The sequence below is a fragment of the Rattus norvegicus genome, chromosome 17 (genome assembly GCF_036323735.1).
Source record: "Rattus norvegicus strain BN/NHsdMcwi chromosome 17, GRCr8, whole genome shotgun sequence".
NCBI classification, from domain to species: domain Eukaryota; kingdom Metazoa; phylum Chordata; class Mammalia; order Rodentia; family Muridae; genus Rattus; species Rattus norvegicus.
Genome location: NC_086035.1, coordinates 75,798,583 through 75,826,391, shown reverse-complemented (window position 1 = coordinate 75,826,391; position 27,809 = coordinate 75,798,583). Strand labels below are relative to the sequence as shown.

General features: G+C 37.5%; 1 protein-coding gene and 1 pseudogene across 16 annotated transcripts in view; one reads left to right on the top strand and one right to left on the bottom strand.

Annotated features, from left to right (window-relative positions):
- The window catches only part of Celf2 (CUGBP, Elav-like family member 2), an 825,373-nt gene extending 812,909 nt beyond the window's left edge, over window positions 1-12,464 (bottom strand). For 4 of the 16 annotated variants that reach the window (XM_063276290.1, XM_063276289.1, XM_063276292.1 and 1 more), the window contains exons 1-2: window positions 12,404-12,456; window positions 12,129-12,194 (exon numbers count right to left, since the gene is read on the bottom strand). In XM_063276290.1, the coding sequence (XP_063132360.1) occupies window positions 12,129-12,194; window positions 12,404-12,456 (119 nt within the window). Of the gene's footprint in view, window positions 1-12,128; window positions 12,195-12,403 lie in introns of all 16 variants that reach the window. The other 12 variants (XM_063276293.1, XM_063276294.1, XM_063276291.1 and 9 more) reach the window with 6 other exon arrangements.
- A 4,240-nt stretch (window positions 12,465-16,704) lies between these two features.
- On the top strand, window positions 16,705-16,979 carry Snrpe-ps2 (small nuclear ribonucleoprotein polypeptide E, pseudogene 2; annotated as a pseudogene).
- Window positions 16,980-27,809: the final 10,830 nt, after the last annotated feature.

Sequence of the window (27,809 nt, the reverse complement as noted above, 5' to 3'; positions counted from 1 at the left end):
ATCTTACTTAAAATTGTTTTTTGGTGGTAAATGTAAAGTTAAATCATTCATATTAGGGACTGCTTGCCTTTGGGATGAAAACCAGCTGTTTTATCAAAGGTAAATGAGAAGGTGGAGGCCTAGGATATCCAGTAACCTTCCCTTATACACACGAGGGCAAGACTACAAGGGATTGGGAATCTGCGATTTTCCCCAAAGTCTTACTCTTTTAGAAACCCCCAGGCGGTCAGTCATTCTTTACTAATCTGTGTTAAGCCAGGCCCTTCCTTGGAATGCATTTTTAAGAGAATGAAACCCCAGCAGTCTCGCATTCTCGGTAGTAGCAAGCAGCAATCCAGTTAACGTTAGCAGAGCCAGGTGCCGCAGTGACTCAGAGTGATGGTACACAAAATAAAAAGCAATCGTCAACAACCATTACAAAAGAAAGAGCTAAACAGCTTAAAAGTGGAGTCTACAAAAGAATCAAAGGAAGAAAATGTCTGACTGCTGGAAGAAAAATACATTCCATCATCTTAATTGCCTAAAATTGGGAGTTTAAGAGTTCATTATTTAAAAGTTAATCCTTCTCTGCATAGAAATTACAGAGAAGGTCTGAACAAAGTGTGAAGCAACCAGGGGCGCTTTTTGTTAGCCTCAAATTACCTGAGAATATAACATACATTGAGCATATGAGTTTAGGACCGAAATGTTTTAATTACTTCACAATGTGTTCTCTGTCCTTCCACCAATATCTAGATTTGTTCAACACCTGCTGCCCAGAAGGGGGTCCTCGAATTATATAATTACATTTTTCTTTCTCCGTAGACAAGGATGCTACCCAGAGAAATGGATCTGGAAGCACAAAGACACAGTTATATTACCGGCTGCTTTCTTGTCCGGGGCAAGCATAACTACCTGACCAAGCCCTCCAATGGAAACATTACCAGCACAGTTGCCTGTTTTGCATAGCCACACTTAGAGGTGTGAGCTCAGGACAGACTAGTTTTATACAAAGTGTCAAAGTTGCTGAGGACAGATATATAGGACTTGACTTTTAGCAATATCTGGAAACCTCCTGAGAAACTTCTGTGATCTCCACATGCCTAACCGCTTTACTTTTAGAGTACATAGCTCTTACCTACCCTGTGGACACCAGGATTACAGAGAAAACCAGAGCCATAGAGAAATGGAAGGAAGTCTTTGCATATACCCACAAAAGATGTTTCATGAGAGAAATATGGTAAGGAATAATTTAAACTATATAAGCTCTCTTTCTATTAAGAAAGACCTTCAGTTACTTCATGGAATTTGAGCATCTGCACTTGGATTCTTGCCTTTCTACTTCGTTCATAGATGGATGGTCAACCTCTTGATCTTAATGTTTGCCATACCATTCCCAATTCCCTAGAAAATGGCCCTAGGTCAACTTTTCAGGGATGTCCTAAGGCTGACTCTTCTTTTTACATCCAGAGAACTGATAGCTTAGCATGCTCACACATACATTCTCCATGACTAACCCAGCTGTTGCCCTTTGGTCATTTGTGTCTCCTCTATGGGAGGTTATCCCTCCTAGTTTGTTTCACAATATGACTGACTAGAAGTACAACAATGGTACAAAACTGAAGACTCGTCAAACATCCTCATACTGTGGAACATAACATTGCTCACCAAGATTTCAGTTTTTCCCTTCATAAGCCATAGAAGTAAATTATTAGGCTTTTCCCCTCTGAACCTTGATATGTGTCTATCTGGCAATGATACCAATATATGAGCTGTTATAAAAATTATCAACTAAATGACTTAAATAACAATATCCAATGTATCACTATTTTGGAGGTTAGAAGTGCATAATAAAATTGTAATTCTCCTTCTGAAGCCTATAGGGGATTCCTCTTTTGTTCCTGGTGATTTACTAGGCTTTTCTTAGTGTGCTGAGGTATATCTCTGGGCCTCTGCCTCAATGTCTTAGGGCACCTAAAACAAATCCCTCTCTGTCTTTATGTGGATATCTTAAAAATATCAGATTAGATTAAGGGACAACTTTACCTCATTGTAATTTGAACTAATTATATCTGCAATGGGCTCTTTTCCAAATAGGTACACATTGCGAGATAGTTGAGATTATCAATCAACATTTTTTTTCTCCTGGGCATTGAGTTCACACTTTAATCCACCACAGTGTTCAAAGCACTAGGGAGAGGGATTTCTTCTCTACAATACATTTTTTTCATGAACTCAGAATGTTTTTCTTAGCTATGCCAACAAAGATTCTTACACACATATTTCTTAGTTTCCATTGTAAGTAGTATTTATTTGATGACTGAAAAAACTTCTTTTAGTGACATTTGTATTTTTCAATATGCCCCCATTTGAATTCTAAGCTGAAGAGTAGAAACGAGCAATCGATGACCTAAGTCCCTATATTTTATAGGATGTCAGTATACTTAGGACCACCAACGGTAGCCGCAGTCAGTTATGGATGGAGTCTTTGGAGTCTTTAGATGACTAAGCTAGAATCTCATCAGATGGCTCCACAGCATGACAAAGTTCATTGTTTTACTTATTTTACTCGCCACTATTAAGAAAAACCTGACTGTTTTGAGACTATCAATTTGAGGGGACACAATTCCAAAACTTGGTAGGGCAAGCATAATGATGGAGACAAAGGACACATTCCAGCTGCAGTTGGGAAGTAGAGAGTACTGAATATGGTGCTCGTTACCTTCTTACTTCTTCTTCAGTCCAGGACTCAAGCCAATAAAGCAGTGCTGCCTATAGTCATGGCGGATCTTTCCCCTCAGTCCTCCCTGGAAACGTACTCCGAGACATGCCCAAAGGAACTTCTCCAATGTGATTCTAAATCTAACAGGCAATTCCAATTAACTAGCACACTCAAGAAAGGCAGCTTATCCAAAATTACTTTTGTAAAATTCAATGCTCCCAGTTATTTTTATTAGTATATATTAATTGTACAAAGTGATGGATATCATCAAAACATTTCAACACTTTTAGATCTTAAAAATGCATCTAAGTGATGGGAATATATCATTCATGTAAAAATGAAGTTTAATAACCAGAGGGCAAGTTTGAGATTGATGTATTTGGAAAAAAATGTATAAAAATTTGACTTGAAGTAACATACTTTTAAACCATTTATGTGATACATTGATATCAGTTGTATATCGACATATCTACAAAAGTAATTTACAGTTAGGTCAGTGGAGTCACAAACTATACAAACCTTCTGCTATAAAGACTGGATAATATACAAAATGCTCCTAATAGTTTAAAGTAAATCTAAGTGTAGACAAAATATTCTAAAGATCATTAAGAAGAATAATTATGGAGAGGAAAATTTGTCTTTAGTTCCTAGACTAAGGCTATTTCTCAATACCTATGATGTGGCAGTGGGAAAACCAGTTCCAGTCAATAAACGTTGGCAGGACTCAGGACGAGGCTACCAAGAGAGAAGATGGAAATTGAAAGACCAAGATGATTACAGAGAAATGCAACCCAAGCCCACAATATTTGGAGGATGGAGGTGAAGTAGAGATTTTAGAGTTCAGCGGCAAAGCAGGAAGAGATCAGAGGTGAATGTATTCCAGAAGGACGCCGGAAACAAAATATATAATTTTTATGTTCGTTCAGCTGAAAACGAACTAATTGTGTAGTATAGGCAGCAGGAAACTAGCCATGCGGGTTGGAAATGCCCAAAGCAGGAACTAAGGGATATAACCAAAGCATCTGAAGTTAGCAAAATAGTACAAGAAGCCAAGAAAACTCGAAGCTAAAGAAAGGGGAACACTCAAACACAAGCATGTTTTACACCTTCACATGGAAACCTCCAGGAGCTGACTAATCACAAGAGCCATGTTGAAAAGTTCAGTGATTGGGGAGAAACATCAGTGACTGTGTATCCCATGGAAGAAAAATGGGTCAGTCATGTCCAGGAAGAATGAAGAATGAAGTAATAACGCAAGGACTCTTGAAATAAGTTGTCAGAAATATACAGTCTGTAATATCACATTTAAACAAAATGAACCAGAACTCATACAAACATAAAAGAGTGACAAACAGAGAGGAGTAGAGACAGGACATAGAATCTGACTTCCAGTCATCCCAGAGGCTAGAGTTAGCTGACAAAATGTTTATCACAGCTACAATATATATGTAGAGATAATTTAGGGCTGAATGGTGCCCTAAATAAAAACTTAGGGAATATAAAAACAAACAAATAAATAAGGGAAAACTACCTAATTGAAACCCTTAATAAACCAAAACTTCATCAGGGCTAAAGAGCAAATAGGAAATGATAAGGATGAATAACCTTAAAGATCTATCAACATGGATTACCCAATTCGGGAGACACAGGAAAGAGGGTGGATTTAGATAATAGGGAATTGTAGGAACCTATGGGAGACTATATCGTTTGCTTAGGAGGAAAAGGAAAGATAAAAACCATGACAGCATTTTACAAAGTGGCACAATTTCTCCACAGATTGGTTTCCACAGCCATTAAATTCAGGTCCAAAGAAGTTAATGAGCTTCACGTGGGGTTGAAACAAAGTCATTCGTAAACATCCTGCAGTTTTAACTGCTGAAATGCTAACTTAAACAACATCTTAGAGAAGCCACACACAGGAAGTTGCTGGGAGGTGCTTGGACTGATTTTGGACTCCTAAGAAACTGCTGAATTCAGTTGACACTGGAATGGAAAAACAGCACGAGAAGAGGGTAGTTAATGATGAAATCTACATTCACCGAAGCTGTATTTTCAAACCCAAGATGAAACTGAAAGATTCTCAGGTAAACGATGAGTAAATTTGTCAATGGTAGATTTATATTCCAAATATGGAAAGTAAAATGAGTTTGGGTTACATAAAATGTGTATGTCTTTTAAATTCTTTAAAAGAATACCAGAATTGAAAGTAAATAATAATTTACTGATGAGCTTTATAATGTATGAATGTTATATATAAACACATGTTGAATATGCTCTTTGTCTAGAGTGGAATTAGATTATCAGTAACAGAAAGAGATCTAGAGAATCAGGTACCTGAAGAGTCAATAATGGACTGCTCTAAATGCAATGAGAGAAAAGAAGTAGTCAAAATGTTTTAGAAATTATTTTAATGAAATAAGTTTAAACTTGTGATATTCAGATAAGGGGGAGTTTTGGGGAAAATTCATAGCCTTAATGGTACATACTATGGAAGAGCTAAAACTGATTATGTAAACTACAACTGTAAAAGAGGAAAAATGGGTTTTCAGAGATGCCTGCCTGTCCTGTAATCCTCTAAAACTTTAAAATATGATTTCAGAGGGCAAAAAACAAACAAACAAAAACCCCAACTCACTAATGTAAATTACAGTTTTGATCCTTTGAGATGGAGATTATCATGGGACATCCTATTGTGTACTCATAATCACATGGGTCCTCAAAGCTAGAGGGTTTTCTCGCTTAAGATATTAGAAAGAGGAAGACTGCAGGGAGATCTGATATGTGAGAAAAAATGACTCAGCACGTCTGACATTGAAGATTGGGGATGGCTTGGAATCTACAGACAAAGAGTGTGTGAAATCTTTAAGCCGAGGAACGGGCAGGGATGAGCTTAGAAATGCAAGAACATCTTTAGAGTCCTTTGAAGGGAAGGAGAACTATGGATACCTTGACTTGGTGAGATTTGTGTCATACTTCTGACCTATGGAACTATAAAACCAGGCCGAGGAGATGGTTCTGAGAGACTGAGTTTAGTCTCCAGCACCCACAGAAAATCTGGGCATGGTGGTGTGCACCTGTGATCCTGTTCCTGGGGAAACAGAGATAAGAAGACGCTCTCGTGCTCACTGATCATCCAGGCTAGCTGAATTGAGTTCAGTGAATAACCCTGTCTCAAAAACTAAGTCAAAGAGTGACTAATAAAGATCCCACATGCTACTTTGACCTCTGGCTTCCACATGCACAGTGCACACATACTTACAGACATATGAAAACACCACACACATACACACACACACACACACACACAGAGGTTGAGAATGGTTGTGGAAGATATGTGACATTGAGCTCCGAATTTCACACTTATGAGCACACTCATACCCTCACCCACACAAGTGTACATACATACACCACAAATACAAACACATACAAACAAACCTTATAAAACAATAAGGCTGTATGATTTAAGGTCCTATGTTCATACAAATTTGTTATGGCAGAAACAACTTGAATGGACTGACTTTTCGAAAAGAGATTTAACTAGAATATGCACTGCTAATGAAAGAATTGGTGTGACTCTACATCTTGTAATACACAAAGAACAAGAATATGATGTACATTCACTTCATGACCATGTTGGATAACTGAAGTAACACATACAAATTCTCTAAAGACCGTAAATCACCATAGGGAACTGGACATGAAACTGGGTTTGTAATCACGTTTTCCCCCAAAGAAAACCATAGGACCAGAGAGCTTACTGGCAAACTCCAACAAACGTTTAGAGAAAGAACAGAATTCTAGTGTGACACAAAATGGTTTGTGAAACAGAAGAGAAAGGAATACTTCCAACTCCGCTCTGAGACTATTTTTAGACTATCACTACACCAAACATACCAGAAGACAGATGCCAGCTTGCTTTTCTCCTGAACATAGACACAAGAAACCCTTACAGGGTATTAGCAACTCAGATTCTCAGCATGCAAAGGGGCGGCATTCTTCACTGGAAAAATTCGTTTACACATGAGCCTCCCGAGGGAGGGCTGCCTTTTTCTGATGAAAGTTATGGCTAAAAGCTCCATCCACTCTGTTATAAGAGACTCAGTCTTTTATCTAAGACTGGTAATAAAACTAAGTTGCTAACTTTCATAATTCCTAGTTAATATTTTCCTGCAAATTCTAGATACATCAATCAGTTAAGATAAATTGGATTCAACAATGCTAGAGCCTAACAGGTTATTATCCAAAAAGTCAATTGTTTGATGCAATAGACACAAATATTCAGAAAATAAAATAAAATACAGTTATATTTAAACAATGCCTATGCCCGCCTTTATATTTAGGGATAAATCTAACAAAATTGGAGAAATTCTTATACCCAAAATCATAGTCCATTGATGGAAAGGAAAAAAATAAAACAATGAATGCATGGCCAGCTGCGAAGTAACTGTGGATGGAGACAAGTCAGTGCAGCCATTGACTCTACAACTCAACTACACAGTCCATGTGATTCTGTAAGAATTTCAACAACATTTTTATTGCAGTAGGAATTTACTAGGTAATTCTGAAAGTCATAGGAGAAATGAGAACAACTTGTAAAAGCCGAAAACAATGTTTACAAAGTAGAGCGAATAGGGATAATTTGCATTATCTGTTTTTAAATTTCTACCATAAATGTAGGGCAGTTAATACAACAAGATACAGGGCAGGCACCCAAGTGTATGCTACAGGATAGAGACGTTTCTTCAGACAAACACACACACACACAACACAGTATTAGCTGAGTTTTAACAATTGATGTAACTAACAAGGAGAAAGTGGTCTTTCTACGGACTGTGTTAGCCATTCATATGGGGAAAATATGAATCTCAATAAAGTAACTCACAACACATGATAGATCTACAGGTAGAGATGAAATGGTAAAATTTACAGATAAAAATCTTAGGAGAAGGGGGTTGGGAATTTAGCTCAGTGGTAGAGCGCTTGCCTAGCAAGCGCAAGGCCCTGAGTTCGGTCCCAGCTCCGGAAAAAAAATCTTAGGAGAATGGCCAGGTATGGTGGTATATGCCTTCAGCCCCAATGCTGGGGAGGCAGAGGCAGGCAGATCTCTATTGAGTTTGAGGCCAGCCTGGTCTACTTAGAGAGTTCCAGGGCATCTAGAATGATGCAGAGAGACCCCATCTCAAAACGAACAAAAACCAAACAAACAAACCACAAATTAGGAGAAAACTCTGTTGCATTTAAGTGGAAGAAAAACCCAGAAAAATCATAATATTATGTTGAGCACAACTGTAATCCCAATATTCATAACATAAAGAAAGACCAGATCTCCAAGTCATCCTCAGCTACACAAGGAGATTAGGTCTATCCTGGGCTACATGAGACATTGTCTTAAATGCAGATGTTGGCACTGTGGAACACTGACAAGCTAATAGGTGAAGAAACGTGGTTTACAGCAAAATGCTATTTTGCACTAAAGGGGACAACCATATATGACTCTCAAAGGTAAAAAAAGGAGGGCACAATGAAGCACAAAAAAGGGGCTGGAGAGGTGGCTCAGTGGTTAAGAGCACTGACTGTTCTTCCAGAGGTTATGAGTTCAATTCCCAGCAATAAATTGAGGACTCAAAACCATCTGTAACAGGATCCAATGCCCTCTTTCTGGTATGTCTAAAGACAGCTAGAGTATACTCATATAAATAAATAAATAAATAAATAAATAAATAAATAAATAAATAAATGTATCTATTAAAAATTCTGTTTCAGTCTTCTAATATTGTGCAGTATGCAAATTTTTCTAGAGAAAGGAAGCCAAGGTAGACATGGAGAAAAAGAAATGGCTGTATAGGGATGCCAGGTATGGTGGTGTATGCCTTTAGCCCCAATGCTGGGGAGGCAGAGGCAGGCAGATCTCGATTGAGTTTGAGGCCAGCCTTTCTTGGATGTATATTTTCTACCTCTTGATGGTGGTGGTTCTACTATTTATCAAAATTTTCAAGTATGTTTGAAAAGCATATTAAAAATTTAAGTATATGCACCCCAGTCCCCTATCCCATGCTATACCAAGAGCCATCCCAGCAGAGTTCAGGACCATTTGTCTTTTGTTGCATATTTTCCTGGTCCTGTGGGATATTCCAGTGTCAGCAATGGTATAGACGTTGATGTAGATGGGCACCAGTCCGCATCGACTCCGTGCAGACATGGCTGTCAGGATCCGGACCTGCCTCTTTCTAGTCCCTGGAGTTACACATTTGCGCCATGGATAAAATAAACCAATGACATTACTTGAATGCAATAATTCATTCTCTTTTTTTTAAAGATGAGGAGACAGAGCCCCAGGAAATTAAACAATAAAACCAATGGGTAGAGTAGAGATGAGGCTTCATGTAGCTTTACATTCCGATCCCTATCTCTTGGTTTTCATTTATAACCAGTAAACACGGCTTTGAAGACAATTCGTATCAGCAATTTAAATACCTATACAGATACACACTCCCGTGACACACACACACACACACACACACACACACACACACACACAGAGAGAGAGAGAGAGAGAGAGAGAGAGAGAGAGAGAGAGAGAGAGAGAGAATACATGGTTAAAAAATATGGAAAGGGTGGTGAGAACACTAATTTTCTTATAACTTGACACGATGCTAAGTTCGTCAAGGCTAATTAATCGAATTATCTTTACTAGTTTCCCAGATAAACTTGCAATACATCAGGATCATTTTGACAATCAAGGGGCAGGATTTTTATTTTTTTTTACACTCTCCCCACCCCCAGATTTGAACACATTGCTTGTTTGGTTGATGCTATGTGTCCACCCTTAACAATAAATCCTGTAAACATCTCATCCTATCTGCAAGATGTAATTCTTAGGCTTTCGTACTGGCTTTATATTTTTCACTCTAGCATCTCGATAATTTTGCCTGCATGCTGGTGTGAAAAATCACAATGTGTACTCTCTCCATCCAATATTTTCTACCTCAACACCTGTGCAATTAAAAGGTGTAAACTATTCCCACGTGCCGCAAGAGCTAGCAATAAATGCAGAGTTACTGTATAAGAGTTTCAACTTGGAAGCTGTTATGCCACAGCCCTTCAGCAGCGAAAGAAGAAAAGACATGCTAACATCTGTGTTTAGGGATCAGAACTTGGGGCTAGTGCTGGTTCTCTATCTGCTGGGACAGTGGGGAGGGTAAATGTGACTTCAGTGTTGTTCAACGTTTTGTTAACGAGGGAGGCATCGCTTCAGTTGCAGAGATCTACAGAATCATGAGTTGATTACCAGTTCAGTGGCAAAGTTCCACAGCGAAAGCCCTGATTTCACATGATGTTCAGGAAGAGAGGAAGGCAGCTCTCACACAGAACACCTTGGGTTGTTCCAAATCTTGTTAACAGGAGAAGTTGGGGAGGCTGAGCTTATCCAACCCTATTCTTATTTTGTGCCAGAAATAAAATTTTGGAGACGTCTACTGATCTTTATTTTTCCTTGTTCATTCAAATAGAAATTTGTTTAAAAGAAGAACATGACTTTGGACATTTGAAAATTTAAGGAGGATGGTAAAATAATGAATGAATTTCCCTTTTTCATAATTAAGGGACACAAACACGGTTGTTTGACTTGTATGCAGCTCCGAGTAGCCCTTTCAGATCCCCGATTCTATGCAAAGAAAGTCACTAAAGAGTTAGTTACTTGTTACTGGGCAGCAGTTTGTCCCAATTCCCACTGAAACGTGGCTAACACACAGTTACTGGTAGGAAGCAGATTTTTTTTTTAAAAAAAATGAACTATTAAACCCACAGCATTTTCTCTCATTGTAAAAAGGCAGAAATTATTTTAGCAGTTGACATTTCCTAATGTTCTCAGGTCTTTTTAGACATTTCAAGTGGTTCTGGGGGCATTGGTGAAGACCCAAGGGCGTCAGGGTTCAGAGCTGTTAAATGTAGGGATGACACAATTAGACAGAATAGCTTCAGAGACCAGTGCATCCTGTGCTCCACTCTCTATCAGATGCAAAGGTACACAACCTTCAAACATCCACAGCAGACACATTCTTTAGCAACGGCTTTGGTAGACAGTCGTGAACTACTGCTTCTGAAAACTTCTTCTTCTATTTCTGCTAATCCATGTTTCTTTTTAAAACTAAGCAAAATCTATCACACCTTATAAAGCACCGTGGAGGGGTAGCAAATTATATTCGTTGATGTTTTTATGCATTTTAAGAGCAAATTTTTAAAGTCCTCATATCTAAGTTTCTTGACCCAGAGCTAAGCCGGACTCAGCAAGTCTAAACCTTTCCATGTGTCTTCCTATTTCTGACATTTCTGACACGAAATCTGCAGAAAATCAAAACTTACTACAGTGAGATGTACTTTTAAATGATATGCACAGTGTTTGATAATAATGACATCGGCAGTAATATTTCCATCTTTTTTTTCTCTCTATAGTATTAAACTACAATCTAAAATGGACAGGCAACAGGTACTAATTAACAGAAGCAAAAATATACATGCACCCAAAGAAGGGCTTGTCCCATGGTCTATGGAGAGCTAACCTTGAACCCTCATCTATAGCAAACGATCATGCATATAGGAACATCGTACCTAAGAGGCCAGTTCTAAAGGCAGGGAAAAAAGTTTGCCTCTCGCCATTTACAGCATGTTTCGATTTCTCCCCAGTCACTGAGTAACAGGAACTGGCATTCCCCAAGCAATTCCAGTTAGAGTGTGGAGAAATACTTGTTGAGTTTAATTGGATTGAATTAAAAACTGTCTTTTCAAGGAATCAAGTTGGCATCCCAAGTCCAAGATCTCCACACGATATAGGGCTCTCCTCCACGGCTGTCTAATGAACCCCTAACTAGTTACAGATAAAATGGGATTAAAGCCACTCCACAGAGCACTTGCTCTGGTCTTTCATTATCTGGACTACGGAAGTCGGTGATAATGACGCTGTTTCATAAAACAAAAGAAGTTTAATCCTTGTATTTCCTGTTTAAGAAGTAAACATCGAAACGTTATGATAGGGACCTGTCCTATTAGAATGCATAATAACACCTGTCAGGCAGCAACTTGGAGGAAGTCAAGACTTCTGACAGGACACTGAAACTCCAACCCCAAACAACCGAACAGCTCCTTGACACAGCGCCGCAATCTGAGTCTTGCTGCGGTTGGGCATCGACTAGTCAGTTTGCAGAGAGAAGCATCATCAGGGTGCACAGGGATGCGGTTTTAGTCCTTGTTATAAGTATGGCGCGGAGGTCACATATCAGGCAATTATACCTTTTTATTACAGGCTAACCCCTCACAGCAGGGAAGCCACGCTTATGACAGCATTAGAGAGACAAAGCCTTCAGCTTTTTTTTTTTAAAGGAAAAGCCAAAAAAAGAAAAAAAAGATTAAAAAATTAAATTCATTTTCTTACCAGCACGTTGCAGCACCAACTCGCTCACGGGGAATGTTGCTTTTACAGGTTTCTCTTTTAATTATCCTGGAAGCAGGGAGACAAGGGAGGGGGGAGATAGAGAAGAAGAAGCAGGGTGGTTAAATTAGCGTGCTGGAATCTTTTCAGTTTGTCGCAGAGAGTAGAAAAATTTAAAAAAAAAAGAAAAAAGAAAAAAAAACTCAGTAATTTAAATTTGCTCTCAGTTCAGGCTGCACCGCTGGGTACCGCCCCTTCTTCCCGCTGGGTTCCATTACCTGCAAGGCTGGGACTGACAGCCACTGTTCAAACACAAAAAGGCAGCGAGCATGCTGGGACCATTCTGTCTGCTGTTTGGGTCTCACTTGTCCTCTCAAGTGAGCATCACCACCGGGGAGGTGTACTGCAGCTCCTTTCCGGGCACTCCCATGTCATCCCTTACCATGGGAGCTGATCACACGTACTTGGGGGTTTGCTAACAGTTTGATTTGTTTGATTATTCCACCTTTAATAACATTATTTATTGCACTTATATTTTTACTAATATTATTTACCTTGTGCCATCTTTTGAATTTCCTCACTCCCCCTTGCTCCAAAACACACCGTCTCCTGTCTTTTCCTTTACATCACCAACATGAACACATTTATGAACACAGCAGAAGACATGTCAAAATTTTAAGAGCCCTCGTTTCTGCTTGGACTTTTGGACTCCCTTTCTTTCTGGAGCCTGCGGCGTTGAGATATTTTGTGTGAAAGCATGCCTAGGACCAAGTTTCTAAAAGCACCAGAAACTTCTAAGAAGGATGAAATGTGGAAGCAATTCTCCATTATCAAATTCAAAATGCTTATCTTCATTTAATGAAGTGGGTGAATTAACCTATGATAACAGAGCTATCCTCGGTGCGTTCTGAAAATTTAAACCTAGATATGGAAACCTTTTGAACCTGGTCAACAGCAGCAAAACCTGATGCTCAAGACAGCGTGTTTCTAGTTTGCAGCCCAGTAAAAGTATAAGAAAAGACACCTTTCTTTCCATGAGTAATTATATCACCTACATGGACTGTGCAACGGCCCTCCTGTTGTTACCTCTCTGTCAAACACTACTTTGTGATTGATGCTACCATAGCCTGAATGTGTTCTGGGTCTTCTACAGGTGTTGAAGTTTCAAAGTTTCAAGCTGTCTACTGCTTGGTAAGTGAACCATGAGGATCTGTCAGGCCACAAAGCTACATAGCTGTTAGGGAATAAAGGATGCTCTGAGAGCTCAGGAGATAGCCCAGTCAGCAAAATGTTTCTTTTGCTTGAAGACAACCAGAGTTTGACCTTTATCATGTATATAAAATAAGCCCTAAGCTGGGCATGGGGGTTCATGCTTGTAATCCTAACACTGGGGGCGGGGGGGAGTGGTGAAGGGGGCAGGATCCCTAGGGCTCACTGACTGTCCAAATCAGTCCACTTGACAAGTTCTAGGTAGGGCAGCAAGAGATTGTAAAAGGAATAAGTAGACTGTGTCTTAGGAATGGCATTCAAGGCTGTTCTCTGGCTTCCATATGCACGTACATACCCTCGATTGTGCACCTACACACATGAATGTGTATACATGTGTGCAAACACACACAGATGTAATAATACATACTTTTGTGCCAGTGCTGAAAACATATAAGAAAATGACTCCTGATGGCAGAATAGTGTTTAATTTTCTTGATAATTTTTCGTAATTGTTTTTTTTTCTTCTTATGCCTACCTTATTTTCTTATCCATTTAAGTGAATTGCAGTAGTTCCAGAATTTTGTAAGGCCAAACGTACAGTTCACCTTTTAAAGGAGAAGTTATTAATGGTGTAAATTAAATAACATGATTTAACTTCCCAAATTGGTAAAATGTTAGCTGAGTGTCATATATGTATCCCGCTATTCAAGGTCCAACCTAAAAGCAAGGCAATTAAAAATGGAAAAGACTGAGGAGAGAAAGAGAAGGAGGTGAAAAAATGAGCATGAATTTTAAAAATCAGTGTCTTTTAAGTATTTAAGTATTAATGGCCACCGTACTAATATTAATTACTTTATATAAATGCAAAAAATCATATATGTAGAACATTTTATATAGTATGTGTATGTATATACCATACATATGCTAGCACATGTTGTCATATATCCTGAATATTTTTCTTTTAAAGACAAAAGAAATGATTCTAGTAAATAATATTACCAAGTTCATTTATTTGTGTATTAATTATTTGTATATTAATCTTAAAAAGTCCTGACACTGAAATTTAGAGAAGGAACATTTTTGTCGAGATAAGGTTCCCTTGGTCTTAGAAAAATCATAAAATATAATTCTAGTAGGTATTTATCCCGTCACTTCTGAAGTCCCACTAGGGGTGGGATTTAAAAATATACTGCATTTCTTGTAGCCCTACTGAAAACCTATCCATTTCAAAAATAAATTCCTACTGAATTAGGGGATTGTGGGTGGTGAAAGACATCAATGTGGCTAACAGATCATAGAAACATGTCTTCAGCACTGAAGAAGCTTGTCGGAAGTGTATTAGACTTTCACATCATTCTTGGTCCTTGAGAAAGGGTGACAGTGTAGCCTAGGCTGCCTCTAACCGCTGATGATCAAACTTCAGCCTCTCAAGTGTTTGGATTGAAGGGGTATCTATCTTTCTAACAAATTTTATTCATTTGTTTGCTTGTGTTTTAGATATGGAGGTCTAATATGGCCTAGGCTGGTCTTGAACTGGCCATGTAGCTGAGGATGGCTTTGACTACGGATCATCCTACTTCTCCCAAGTGCTGGTACTACAGGTTTGTGCAAACACATCTGGCCTGGATGTATTTTTAAAGACTTTTTTTTCAAGCTGGGCATGGTGGTGGGTTCCTATCATCCAAAAAGGAAGACCATGAGTTTAAAACACACCTGAATGACGGAATGAATTGAAGGTAAGCAGGGCTACCCTGTGAGAACCAGTTTCGAAGTCAAACATTATTTAAATGTTCATTCCCAAAGGGACTCCACATCAACGAGGGAAGTGAGAACAGCAGTTTTATTGTTTGGCCTTTTGGGCCCTGGAGCACTGCCTAATGCACGGTGTTATGTCTAATGATAACAGTCACTAATACATTTTCCCTTCAATAGAACTCAGAGAAATTCCCACTTTCATGTACCACTAAGCTATCATAATTAAGCCCTAGAAACCATACAGCATGGAGAGATTCATCTCAGTCTTGATGTCAAAATTGTCTATTATTTGGACTCAGAGGGTTTTAAAAACCACATCTTCATGGTTATAGACCAGTTTTATTAATTTATTAAAATATATGGATATTTGAACACAAGTAGACACATGTAAACACCAAACTCCTGATTCTAAGGTGATTTTTTTTACAGGGAGATTTTTTTTTTTTAGAATAGGTAGACAGAGAATTGTGGACAATTTCGTTTTAAGTGATTTAGGCTGTAAAGAAATCAAAAGGAAAACTAATATTTGGCCTAGAATAGAACAGAGAAACCTAGCCTGATAAACTTCCATAGGTCATTTCCTCCTGCAGCCATATTCACACGGAGGGGGAAGCAGGTTGAAAGCAAACTGCCTTCAGATTAAATTCTTTGTAAAGTCAAAGGTACCCCATGATTGTGTGGCCAGAATGGGTAAGCTTTGTGTCCCTGGTATTGGCTATATGTGGTGCATGGCATGTCATAGATTTTATTAATATCTAGATACACCAGACATAAGGAGAGAACACTGTAAGCGGTAGGACTGAAAACAGAGTCAGAAACAAAGAACAAAATATATAATAGAAATGTTCAGTATCTGGTAAAATTGGCTGCTGGAATTCCACTCAGAATACTGGACAAAAGCAAATTCGCTTGAAAGAGAAGATTCTAAGTGTGTATAAAAGAATAGGTAAGTATCTTTGAACAATGTATGGTGTCCAGTGTGGCAGGGGATGTGTGTATCATTCTAAAGGAGAAATTTGATTGCCTCTTGCATGGCTGAGGAATTGTTTCTTGGGTACCTAAGTAATCTGGAATGGGGTGCACCCCCAACATTCTTTTAAGACAATGTTTCAGATAGTGTGCTAGGCGGTCACCAATACTGGTCTGAACCATCCGTATTTGGTCCTGGTTTCAGGACTTGACTCTTAGCTGTAGGTTATGACTTTCCTTAGACTCTTAATCCGCTGATTGAAGAGGAAGGTTAGCCCTCCGGCCCAGCAGTGCTCAGCAGCTTGCTTCTGCTTGCCTCAGCTTCTGCTTCCAGATATTGTTAGTAAGGCTGCATATAAAGATGTGCTATTTTGGAACTTTAGTGAAGGAATATAGCACTTCATTCCAAAACTCAGAATTTCTTTTCAAGCTGCTGGTAAGAAATTGCTTTTTAGGGCAAAGTGATTTCTCCTAAGCCATGATTTTCTACACTTACGAGAAATGACATACCCTACTCTCTCTCATGTATAGTTGGCTTTGGGGGAATTTCAGTAAGTCACAGTCAACAGTGACCCAAAGATATTAAATCAAAAAATTCCAGAAATTAAGAATTCAAACGGTTGGTGTGGTCTTTGTGACTTCCACCATGGCGTACCGGGGCCAGGGCCAGAAGGTGCAGAAGGTGATGGTGTAGCCCATCAACCTTATCTTCAGATACTTGCAAAATAGATCTCGAATTCAGGTGTGACTGTATGAACAAGTGAATATGCGGATAGAAGGATGTATTATTGGCTTTGATGAGTACATGAACCTTGTATTAGATGATGCAGAAGAAATTCATTCTAAAAGTCAAGAAAACAACTGGGTCAGATCATGCTAAAAGGAGATAATATTACTCTGCTCCAAAGTGTTTCCAACTAGCAATGGTCAAGCATGGGAGGAGTTGAGAAGGGGGTTCAGGGGCTTGCTGGTGACTACATTTACTCATCCTGTTTCACTTGTACATTATCATTGGGGTAAAAATAAATGTGAGCTTGTTTTTGTTACAATTAAAAAAAAGAATTCAAACGGTTAAAATAGCTTTTATTATAGTTATTTATTTATTATAATTGTTCTATCTTACTACTAGGTATGATTAAGTTCTTCCTCTGCCTCATGTACAAACTAATTGTATGCTAGGGATGTGTATATAGGAAAATCCATAATCCTATAAGACTCAACATCTTCTCTGCTTTCAGTATCTACTAAAGACCTTAACATTCTCTCTATTCTGTGGCTAAAGAGGACTATTATATTTAAATTTCAAACCAATAAAGAAAATCAGAGAGAACAACGGGTGAATAAATTATGTTTGAGTCTTGAAAATTTCCTTTTTTTTTGATGAAGAAATTTAAGTTTAATTTAAAGCCACCTCAACAAATGGGGACATCAGCGCTCAGTTATCTTTGTCATCTAGTTGGAGCTTCCATAGTGGTTTGTTCAGAAGACAGAGAAGCCTAGAGATTTGACTATTTAAACAAAAGCTCATTATCAATAACTCTTCTACTCTGCTAACTACAACAGGATACAAGGTTTTAGAATCCTTCCCAACAGAATTCACTACACCTCTCTGGGAAAAAAAAAACCAAAAAACAAACAAAAAACCCAAACAACAACAACAACAAAAACCCAGTAACCATTCTTTAGTTACTGCTGTGAAAATAGACCACACTGTTACAGAAAAATCTTTCTATTTTAATAAGTAATTCAGTCAAAATGTAGGCATGCTTGGGCTTAAATGAACACGTCAATAAAAATCTGAGGGAAGAAGTCACAACTAACTTTATAAGAAGTTGGTGGGAGTTTTGGCTACTGGTTTGATGGTTTGTTTACCATAGATGCAAGGAAGAGCTGGTGACGTAGGTGAACCAGATGTATAGCATAATTACTTATATGTTATTGGGAGAAAAATATGCCCAACCAAAGAAGTTGAATTGGCTAGACTTATATTAATAATGCATCAACCTGGAAAAATGTTCTATTCAAAACCCCTTAGGGTACTTTACAAGGAGCCCTAATCTGAAAGTAGAAAGTAAAGCTTCATATTTTAGAGAAGAGGCAAACATAAGGACAAAAAAGGCAAAAACCAAAAAAAAAAAAAAACAAAACAAAAAGCATGGAATCAAATTAACATTCACAACGATTCTGTACCATTGCATACACACCTGATAAAAGTCAAGGCAACGGATTATAGCTTCCCACACGGCCACAAAGAAGAGGATATGGCCACCTACATGTGTCATACTCTTTATAAGAAGAAACCACATTCTTTGTGGATGAGGGGCACAGCCCTCTAGAATGAGAAATTGGAGAGTAATTGCTCAGGCCCTCACAGAGAGGAGAAACGGTGTATTTAGTGACTTTTCCAACACAAACATTTATATATTTATCGGTAGCAGGCAGGCCTGATGTGTCATAAATATATTCAATTTCTTAAATCAGGCTTGAAGTAGAATTATAATTTTAGCCTGAAAACAAAAATCATTGAATCCTTCATTTAAGCCTTAGAAGTAAATACCAAGTATAGAAAGTGATTAGTTACCAGTTAAATAATATTAACTAATTAATTTCTTCAATGCTGTTCTCTCATAGAAAGAAGACACTGTTTCTTGCCCAGTGGCGGAACAAAGAGAAGATCACAGACAGAAAGTGGAGCCTGATCTATGAATAACCTTCTCAGCTGTTGCATGAGGAACCAAGATAGCTACCTGATGGAAGTGACATCTTAAGGACAGGGACAAAGCTGCTTAAGTGAAGATGGGGGCCCCAAAAGGAGCCATCATCACACCTGAGGGGCAACGTGGACAAGTTTGTTCCTCTGCCTCATCATTACTATCTGTCACGCCTAGAAGAGGGCAATCGAAGCACATTTTAAAGAAATCCCTAGGCAAAAATAATTTCTTCATAAATATTGATGGATTGAAACTCACTTTAACACAGTGAAGGGCATTTATCAGAAGTTTATGACAGGCATCATATTAAATGTAGAATCTCAAGCATCCCTACTAGGTCAGAAGTAAACCAAGGGGGGCTTTGATTGTCCTGTGGAAGAGGTAAAAATTAACAGACAATCTGTAGTTTCTATGGGAAGAGAATCTCTACAACTTGTCCTTTCTCTTCGCAGATAATATATTCATCTATGTATAACAGTTAAGAGACTCTACCTATGAACATCCTTGACAGATAGGAATCCAAGTTAACTCACACAAAAGAAATATAAGAGTTGTAACTCTGTAGTAACTGTGAAACTGAATGGATATGCTTTGATGTCTTGAGTTACACTTTTAACGGATATATGAGATATTAGAATGATGTACAAATGTTATTAAATATATTAACATAGGATAAAATGTTATGCAGTGTTATAGAGTCAATTTAAATTATTTTGTAACTGTAATTTTATATTTTTATATTCTTATATTTAATAAAAGCAATTTTAATCAAAATTTGTTATCTTAGAACTCAGAAACTCAAAATCCATATTTTGTTGCTTGAGGTGTACTCTGTGTCTCATTAATATAGAATATATTTGAGAAAATACGTGAAAAAATTCCAGCTATTCCCTAATAATATAAAATTACGGCTTCAGGAAGCATAGCATGTTCCAAAGAAAATGGACAAAATGAATAGCTACTATAACAAGATGTAATGAAGACCAAAAGAGAAGCTGGGGCAGACACTCCACTATCTCAACATGATTCAGAAACCAAGTGCAGCATTTCCTTTCTAGTTGTGGACCATAACGTGAGGCAAATTACACAAGACACCCAAATAGAAGTACAGAGCTAAGAACTGTCAATCTCAAAAGCAGGGAATCGAGAAGGCTCATCTTCCAAGTATTTCAGCTTCAAGGAAAGAGCCTCAAAAAAAAAAAAGAGCCTCATATTCAGCATGAGGAAGTAAAGTAGCTCAAGGAGAGCATCACAGTCCCCAGGACACGAAGAGACAGAGAGTTCCAGTTTACCCAAAGGCCAAATTTGTGGGTGAGGTTTACTAGAAAGAAGGAAGCCACAGGGAGGGGTCCTTTGAGATGTTGAGATGAGAAGACAAGATGTTCTTGTCTGAAGCAGGGGCGGTGGTGGGGGTGGGGGTGGGGGTGGGGTGGGTAGGGTGGTCGGAGAGGGCAGTTCTGCACTCATTAGTTCCCTGTAGTTGGCACTGGCTTAAGAGTAGAAATTAAAAGCTCACTGAGCTGGGAAATACCGATATTCCATTCTAACCAGTATGGAGGACCCTAGTTAATATACCAGGCTCTGGGCTGATAAATCAGCAAACTGTTAGGAGTAAAAACTGCATCTGAAATATTTATTAGTCATCTTTTGCAAATACCCCAAACTATGTTTGACCTAAATCTGGTAGGCATGCTAAGAAATTTCATCCCATGGAAACAAAACTGAACAAAATAAAACTCGCTGATCCAGGTTCTGTTATTATAACAGATCATTCACACCAACCAGCATTCCTGATTCTACTTTACACATGAGGATAGGCAAGAAAATGCAAATTTATCAAATCAGAATAAAGGTAACAATAGAGAAATCAAAGCACAACAAAAGACAGGGCAAAGAGAAATCAAGAAGAAATATCCAAATATGCCAGTGACTACAACCAAGTTGTCCCAGTTGGCTTGATTGTGATAAAACACCATGACCAAAAGTGACTCATGAAAGACAGGATTTATTTCAACTTATAGGCCATAGTCCATTATCAAGGGAAAACAGGCTAAGAACTCAAGACAAAATCCTGGAGTAAGGAACTGAAGCAAAGGCCACTTGGAAATTCTCCTTAATGACTGGTTCCCAGGTTCACGCTCAGCATTCTTACATAGTCTTGGATTACTACCCACAGAGGGCTAGCCCATTCTACATCAATTATTAATAAAAATATAGCCAACAGGCATGCTCACAGGCCAATCTGATGAAGGCAATTCCTCATTTGAGGTTTCCTCGTCCTAAGCATTTCAAATTGACAACCAAGATTAGCTATCGCACAGGCATGCCAACTTAAATGCAGATATTGTCAGACTATATGAAAAAGTAAAATATGAGAAAAAGAAATCAACAGGAGAGTCACTGAAAGATATACTGAGAACGTCCCACTTCAAGAATGACATAAGACACCTACAAATGATGGAGAATGTATTGTAATCAACTATGTAAATTTGAGGGTATAGTACATCAATAAAAATAAAAAGGCAAGATTTTGTATTCCCAAAAGGGTAAACTCAATAAAACAACATAACAACCCTACATGTGTGTTTGTCTAACGAAAGCACCTTGAAAATATGTCTAAAATTGGCAGAGATAAAGAAATAGAAAAATTCAGTTAAGAGTTGCCAATCTTGAAAGTTCTTTCTGGAATAGACTGAATAAACAGAAGAAATGAACGTAGGCATAAGGATCTGACTTCTAAATATTAAACTAGTAATCTTTCTTCTGAGGTGCTTATGAAATGGTCACAGATATATCATATCCTGGACCATAACAATCAACTATTAATACATTTGAAGACTAATAAGAAAAACGATGCCTTTCTTTCAGATCTTACCAGAGTAAAACCTGATCTACAGTTCAAAGGATACAACGAGGCAAGAAAAATTGGCGAGTTTCTTGAAAAACTCAGTTTTAAAAGACTAACAGGAGAAATAAAAAACCATCAAACTGTGCATTTGCATGTGTGTGGTTTATGCGTGCAGTGACAAGGTTGCCCTTGCATTCATGATCCTCTTGGTTCGGCCTCTTAAGCAGAGATATAAATGATCATGAGCCAGAGACTATTAAGGTAAGTAGACTTGAAGCAATGTATCTTTCTGTGATGAAAAGCTCGTATATGAAAATATTTGTGGTGCCTAATAAGATAATGACATTCGTTTTTACAAACTGCCCTGATATTTGTAATAGCAAGAGATGACATGTGAGATTACTTTCACTTCCATATTTTCATTTTAGAATATTGCTAGCTGGGGGTAAATCAACTCCCAAAATTTTGAATTGTAAGTTGCTAAAAATATTTCATCTTTAATTTGAGCCATTTATCTATCTCTTTAGGAAATTGCTTCATCATTCTGTTCAGTTTTCTTTTAGAATAATTGTTTGGGTTCCTGGATTGCCAAAACTTTCATTATGTTGGTAAAAATGGACTTGCATTTTATAAATAATATGCGGAGTTTCCTTTTCCCCTTTTATTGAAAGTAGATTTCCCCCCTCACATAATAAATTCTTATTACAGTTTCCCCTCTGTCTACTCTTCCCAGTTTTTCTCTACTACTCTCTCACCTGGGTTCATTGCCTTTCTGTCTCTGATAAGAAAACAGACAGGCTTCTATGGAATGAGACGGGGAACTCCAAAGAAGCCACTGGGTTAGCTTTCTGTTTCCTATCTGGTGCTGGATAAGCAACCTACCCTTAAGAGTAGTTTGTTACCCCATCAAGACTCCATTGGAGAAAACAAAATTTTTATCTGAAAGTGGTTATCATTTGGAGATGTTTCTGGGTTAGTGATGGGCATGTGTTCATTTCTTCTTTCAGCTTTAGCCCTCTAACTGATGCGATATGTGTAGGCCATGTACATGCTGCCTCTGTCTCTAGGAGAGGACATATTGACATAGAAGCTTGTTTTCTTGGTGTACTCTATCCCCCTCTGGCTCTTATACTCTTTATACAGGTTTCCCTGTGCACTCTGGGAAGGATTTTATGGAAACATCTCATTTAGGGCTGAGTGTACCAAGGTCTCTTACTCCCTGTACAATGTCTGGGTGGGGGTCTTTGTATTTGTTCCCAAGGCTGCAGGAGGGAGCTTCTCTGATGATGGCTGAGGAAGGCACTGATCTGTAGGTATTACAGAATGTCATCAGTAGTCATTTTATTCATTTTATTGTCTTAAAAAAAGACCAGTAGTATTTGTTTCTACCCTAGATCCATGGGCTACTTAGTCTCAGGTTCTTAGTCACTGAAATAGTGCCAGGTTCCATGTTCTGGAGTGGGTATGAAGTCAAATCAGATATGGGCCTGTTACTCCCACAAGCTTGGAGCTACCATGGTACTAACATAGCTTGTAAACAGGACACCATTGTAGATTAAAGGTTTTGTGGCTTGGTTGGTGTTTATGTTTCTTGTTTTGTTGTATGAAAAACACCTTTCTATATCGAACATGCTAGAACATAGGGGTAAAGGGTCTCTATTAGGTTCAAATTCTCCATGTTCAGTGAGTTGTATAGGTGTTGACTTCATCAATGGGGCCTCGCTGTCAGTTTGTGGAGACAGTTTGTGGAGAGCAATCCACAGTTTTGGCAACAGCCTGGTTTGTTTGGGGGTTGTAAGAATTTTCTAATTGCTAATTACTACAGAAAAGTTTCTTCTTGTTATAGAATTTTAAACTTTAAGGTGCTCTGCTTGTTTTTTTTTTTTTCTCTTCATAATGTTGGGGAAATCTTTTACCATTGTGAAATCATGCAATGATTTTCACATAACTTCTATACTTTTCAATTAAATTTATTTCTCAATAAAATGTGTCTAAAACTATGTAGAAATCATAAAAATAAGAATAATTAGAAGTAATTGAAATAAAATTGATTTTGAGTAAATAAAATAAATCAAAACATTTTGAACACAGTATTACAAATTTATAGAAATTTTATAGTATTTGCAGCATTTATGCCAGAATATTAGCAAGAAAAAATAAAAGTAGAAAAGACAATAAATAAAAAATTAGAAACCATTCAAGTGGAAAGAAAATAAAACATACATATTTAAAGATGAATAATAAAAATATAATTTTCTCATACAGGAACAATAAAAGCAATAAAGAGTATAATTAGAATGAGATTTTAAAAACACTAAGAGAATCTATGAACAATTTGATGCTAATTGATTAGAAAACCTGAACTAAATCTGCAAATTTTTAAAGGCACATGAATGGTTCAACATGCTAATGATGAAATGCCAAGACAAAATAGTTTTATAATGACCATGGAAATAAAAATATTAAAGACACTTTCACTCAAAATTTATGTCCCCCCAAATCTATTTGCCAGTGAATTCCACAAAACTTGGAAGGAGAAAGTGATTCCAATTTTATTTTTTCTCAGAAAATTAAATTTTAAAAATACTCTTTAATATACCCTGCCACCTATATCAATCATTACCTGAGGTCCAAAATATTTAAATCCAATATTGAAAAAAGTGATTAAGTCACATCTATATGAGGAATGCAGTCACCACATTAATTTGAAAATAATTGTATATGATTATCTTAATATAAATTAAATTCAATCCAGCATCTGTTTATATTTTAAGAAAAGAAAACATGTCACTGCTATCTAATTAAAGGTAGCTTGTAAAGACTTTTAATGATGAAACTATAAAAGAATTCTTAACAAATGCTTAACATAACTCTATGAGTAAACCATTTCAAACGTGTGTGAAAGGAAAGACTAGGAGAATTGGGCTTCAGTCTTATTTTTAGAAGCTGTGCTTGCCTGTTAAACATGTGCAAGGAAAAATAAAGGTGCCTGGAGGTCAAGGTGAAACAGCATTCGTATAAAATTGTCATTTCCATACGTGACGCAAGACAACAGAACTGTCAATCTTACAAGAAGAGTCTACTGCAACTATTGTAAGACCAGAATAGAGAAAATCATTTAGATTTGCTTATAGAAAGATGCAAATTTATAAAGAGATAAATCATGTTCTTGAACCCATAGGCTCATTAGTATAAAGATTTAATTCTTCAAGTTGATCCACAGGTTAAGTGATACTTGTTTCAAAATTCTATTAAGAACACAATGAGGATATTTATTGTTCCTAAATATATGCAGCACACCCAAAGACAAAAATCTATCAACATTTTTTTTTGTAATAGGTGTGAAGTACATCGTGTTTGGGTAATTCACAGACCAAGTCTTATTAAGCAATAGGTCTAAGGGGTAAAGAAATTGATTGGTGAACCAAAGTAGAGAGCTCAAAAACAGATTCATCCACACGTGAAATCTGGAATCCATTGTCTCATCATGTTTTCCATGAAATGGGTCATTGATTTCACCGGTATGTTCCGGAGGCACCTGTGGATTTGAACAGGTTTGCTGTAACAGGGTTTCCACCAAGTGGCTGGCCCATCTCGTTGCATTACACGATCATATTAAGACCTCAGTTTGGTCTCTTATTGTTGACCGTATGAGAAACTCAGAAGCAGCACATTGGTTCTAGAAAGCCAGGGTCATTGAATTCATGTATAGGCTCTCTTTTCATCATTATAGCTACTGCCGCCATGTAAGAGTGGTACGGTCAAAGGGTCACCATCTACTTAGCACTCACCACTGTCCTGACTTATTGCTCTGCCCTAGCAGAGCTAAGCTATTTGTAACTAAGACTTAGTCTTTTCTTCCTTTCTTCTTTTCCTTATTGTATCAGGAGACCTTAGTTTAGTGTTGGAGGGTGTTCATAAAAGCACTGGATGTTGGCGATATGGAAATCTCAAATATTTCTTTTTATAATTTCAGGAGTCATTAGGACCCACTCAAGACAAATTCTTGAAGTATAATTGTCATTGTATGATTGAGTGTGGCTGTAAGTGCTAAATGTCCCTTTACCAAGCCCATTACATATGTGCCATGTCCAGGGACTCCCTGGCTGCTGGCAGAGGCAGCATGCTAACAGGAGCCTTCTAAGCACAAGGCAGTGCCTTGTTTATTAATCTAGTGTTCTGTGTAGTGACTTATCTACTGGAGATTACTGGGGGCTTTGCACAGCACTTTACCTATTATAGGCACTGCCAACATCATTGGATCTGACAAGTCATAAAATCAGGACCCGTCAGAAAATTCTCTGTTGTTCTATATATACAAAAATTGGCAGCCTTTCTAGTCCCTCAGTGAGGGGATCAGAACGCTATCCATAGATACAGCATATGCTGCCTCAAAAATACAAAGAAGTCCATAAAGTCTGCAATGGTATTTCCCCCTTGGTAATAAAGAGTGTACCATTTAGCAACTGGCCTTGTTTCGGTTTGATGAGATATTATAGTATGATCTGGATTAACAGAATCTTAGAAACATTATGAAAGTGTCAGGTGAATTCTATAGGCACAGGTGTCCCATCTGGCATGTTAAGTACCTTACCAGGATACCTGGATCACCAGAAGTCAATATAATGTAAAATGTGAAGCCCTGTAGAGTAAGATGATCAGAGGTGGGGTGGGGTGGGATAGGGCATCAAGGAGTTGTTAAGAATGGGGAGAATGATGGCTGTGTAGTTTATTGTCACTGTGCAAAAACGAACAACTCAGGGTTCTTTAGTCAGGAACACTGCAAGACTTTCCCATTTAAACCGACTTACTTTATTTCAAGGGCCCAGCACCTGAAATTTGCGCTATCTACATGTTACATCCTCAGAGATTAAGTTGTGACCTTCCCCAACACAACATCTTTTGCATGAACAGCTAGAGTTTGTCCTGACACCATTTGCGAATGTTCTAGGCCTGTTCTCAGTGTAGCCATACAAGGAGATTAGACTGTCAGCATTATTTTGAGACCCCTTTTCAATGCAGGTATACAAATAAATTATATTTTTGGTATTATCTTGAGATATAAAATCTCTTTAACTTGTCTGAGGCAGGAAAGCTTTAATAAAAATTTATGCTAGTCACTCCGGGTTGTTCCACTAAAGTCGAAGAAATACAAAGACATGTTGCATTTTCTTTCCACAGTAGTTGGGGATAACTAGTAGTTTTTATTTTTTATTATTTTTAATACTAACTAAATAATTTTTTACTTATAACAATTAAGAATTTATTATATAATGAGTAATAGCACATAAATACGTTATATAATAAATAATATTAAATAGAGCATAATAAAACAACTGTTTTCTTATTAATACTTAAAAATAAAAATGTGGATATATTTTTCAAGTTACTATTGTATCATTTTCCATTTAAAAGAGAAAATGATGCTGTTTTAAACAACCCTTTAATGTCAGATAAAATGTCCTAAAATTTTATTGTCAGAATATATAAAATTATCAATTTCTCTGAGACGTTAGGATAGTTTTGATTTATGTTAAGATAGGGTTTAAATTTGTATTCATTTATTCATTCATTTGATGACTTAATTTTTTAGGATACAGGGTTTCAGATAGCCCAAGCTGGGTCTGTGTATATCATGTTTAGCATGTTTAAATTGTTCTTTTATCTTGGTGCCTTACCTTAAGATCATTATTCTCAAGTTATCTTATTGTACATATTTAACATTTGCACAATATTTTGATATATATTTCCACAGTGTAGTGATTAGTATAATCAAGCAGCATCTCTCACAATAATAGTTTTGGTTATACATATATATTTTCTATAATTTTAAGGTACACAATCCAATATTAGTCCAAGATCTCTTGCTGCCACTTAGGTGTCTACATTTACTCTCTTGGTATGAGATGAATTTCCCCAGTTCTTTATTCTTCCTCTTCCTCACAACCACCATTCCTCTCTCTTTCACTAGAGTAACGTCTTCTAGACTCACACCTAACTTTGTGACAATTCTTTTTTCTATGTCTGAATGCTATTTCACTATGCTAACATGCTAATACAATAAACTATAAAACAGACACACTTTAAAGGATGCATGGTTATCAGGGACTAAAATGGGTGTGGAATGTCAGAGAAAACTACTCCAGGATTCAGGGGCAAGAGTTTTAGAAGTTTTAAGTCACAGGTAACACA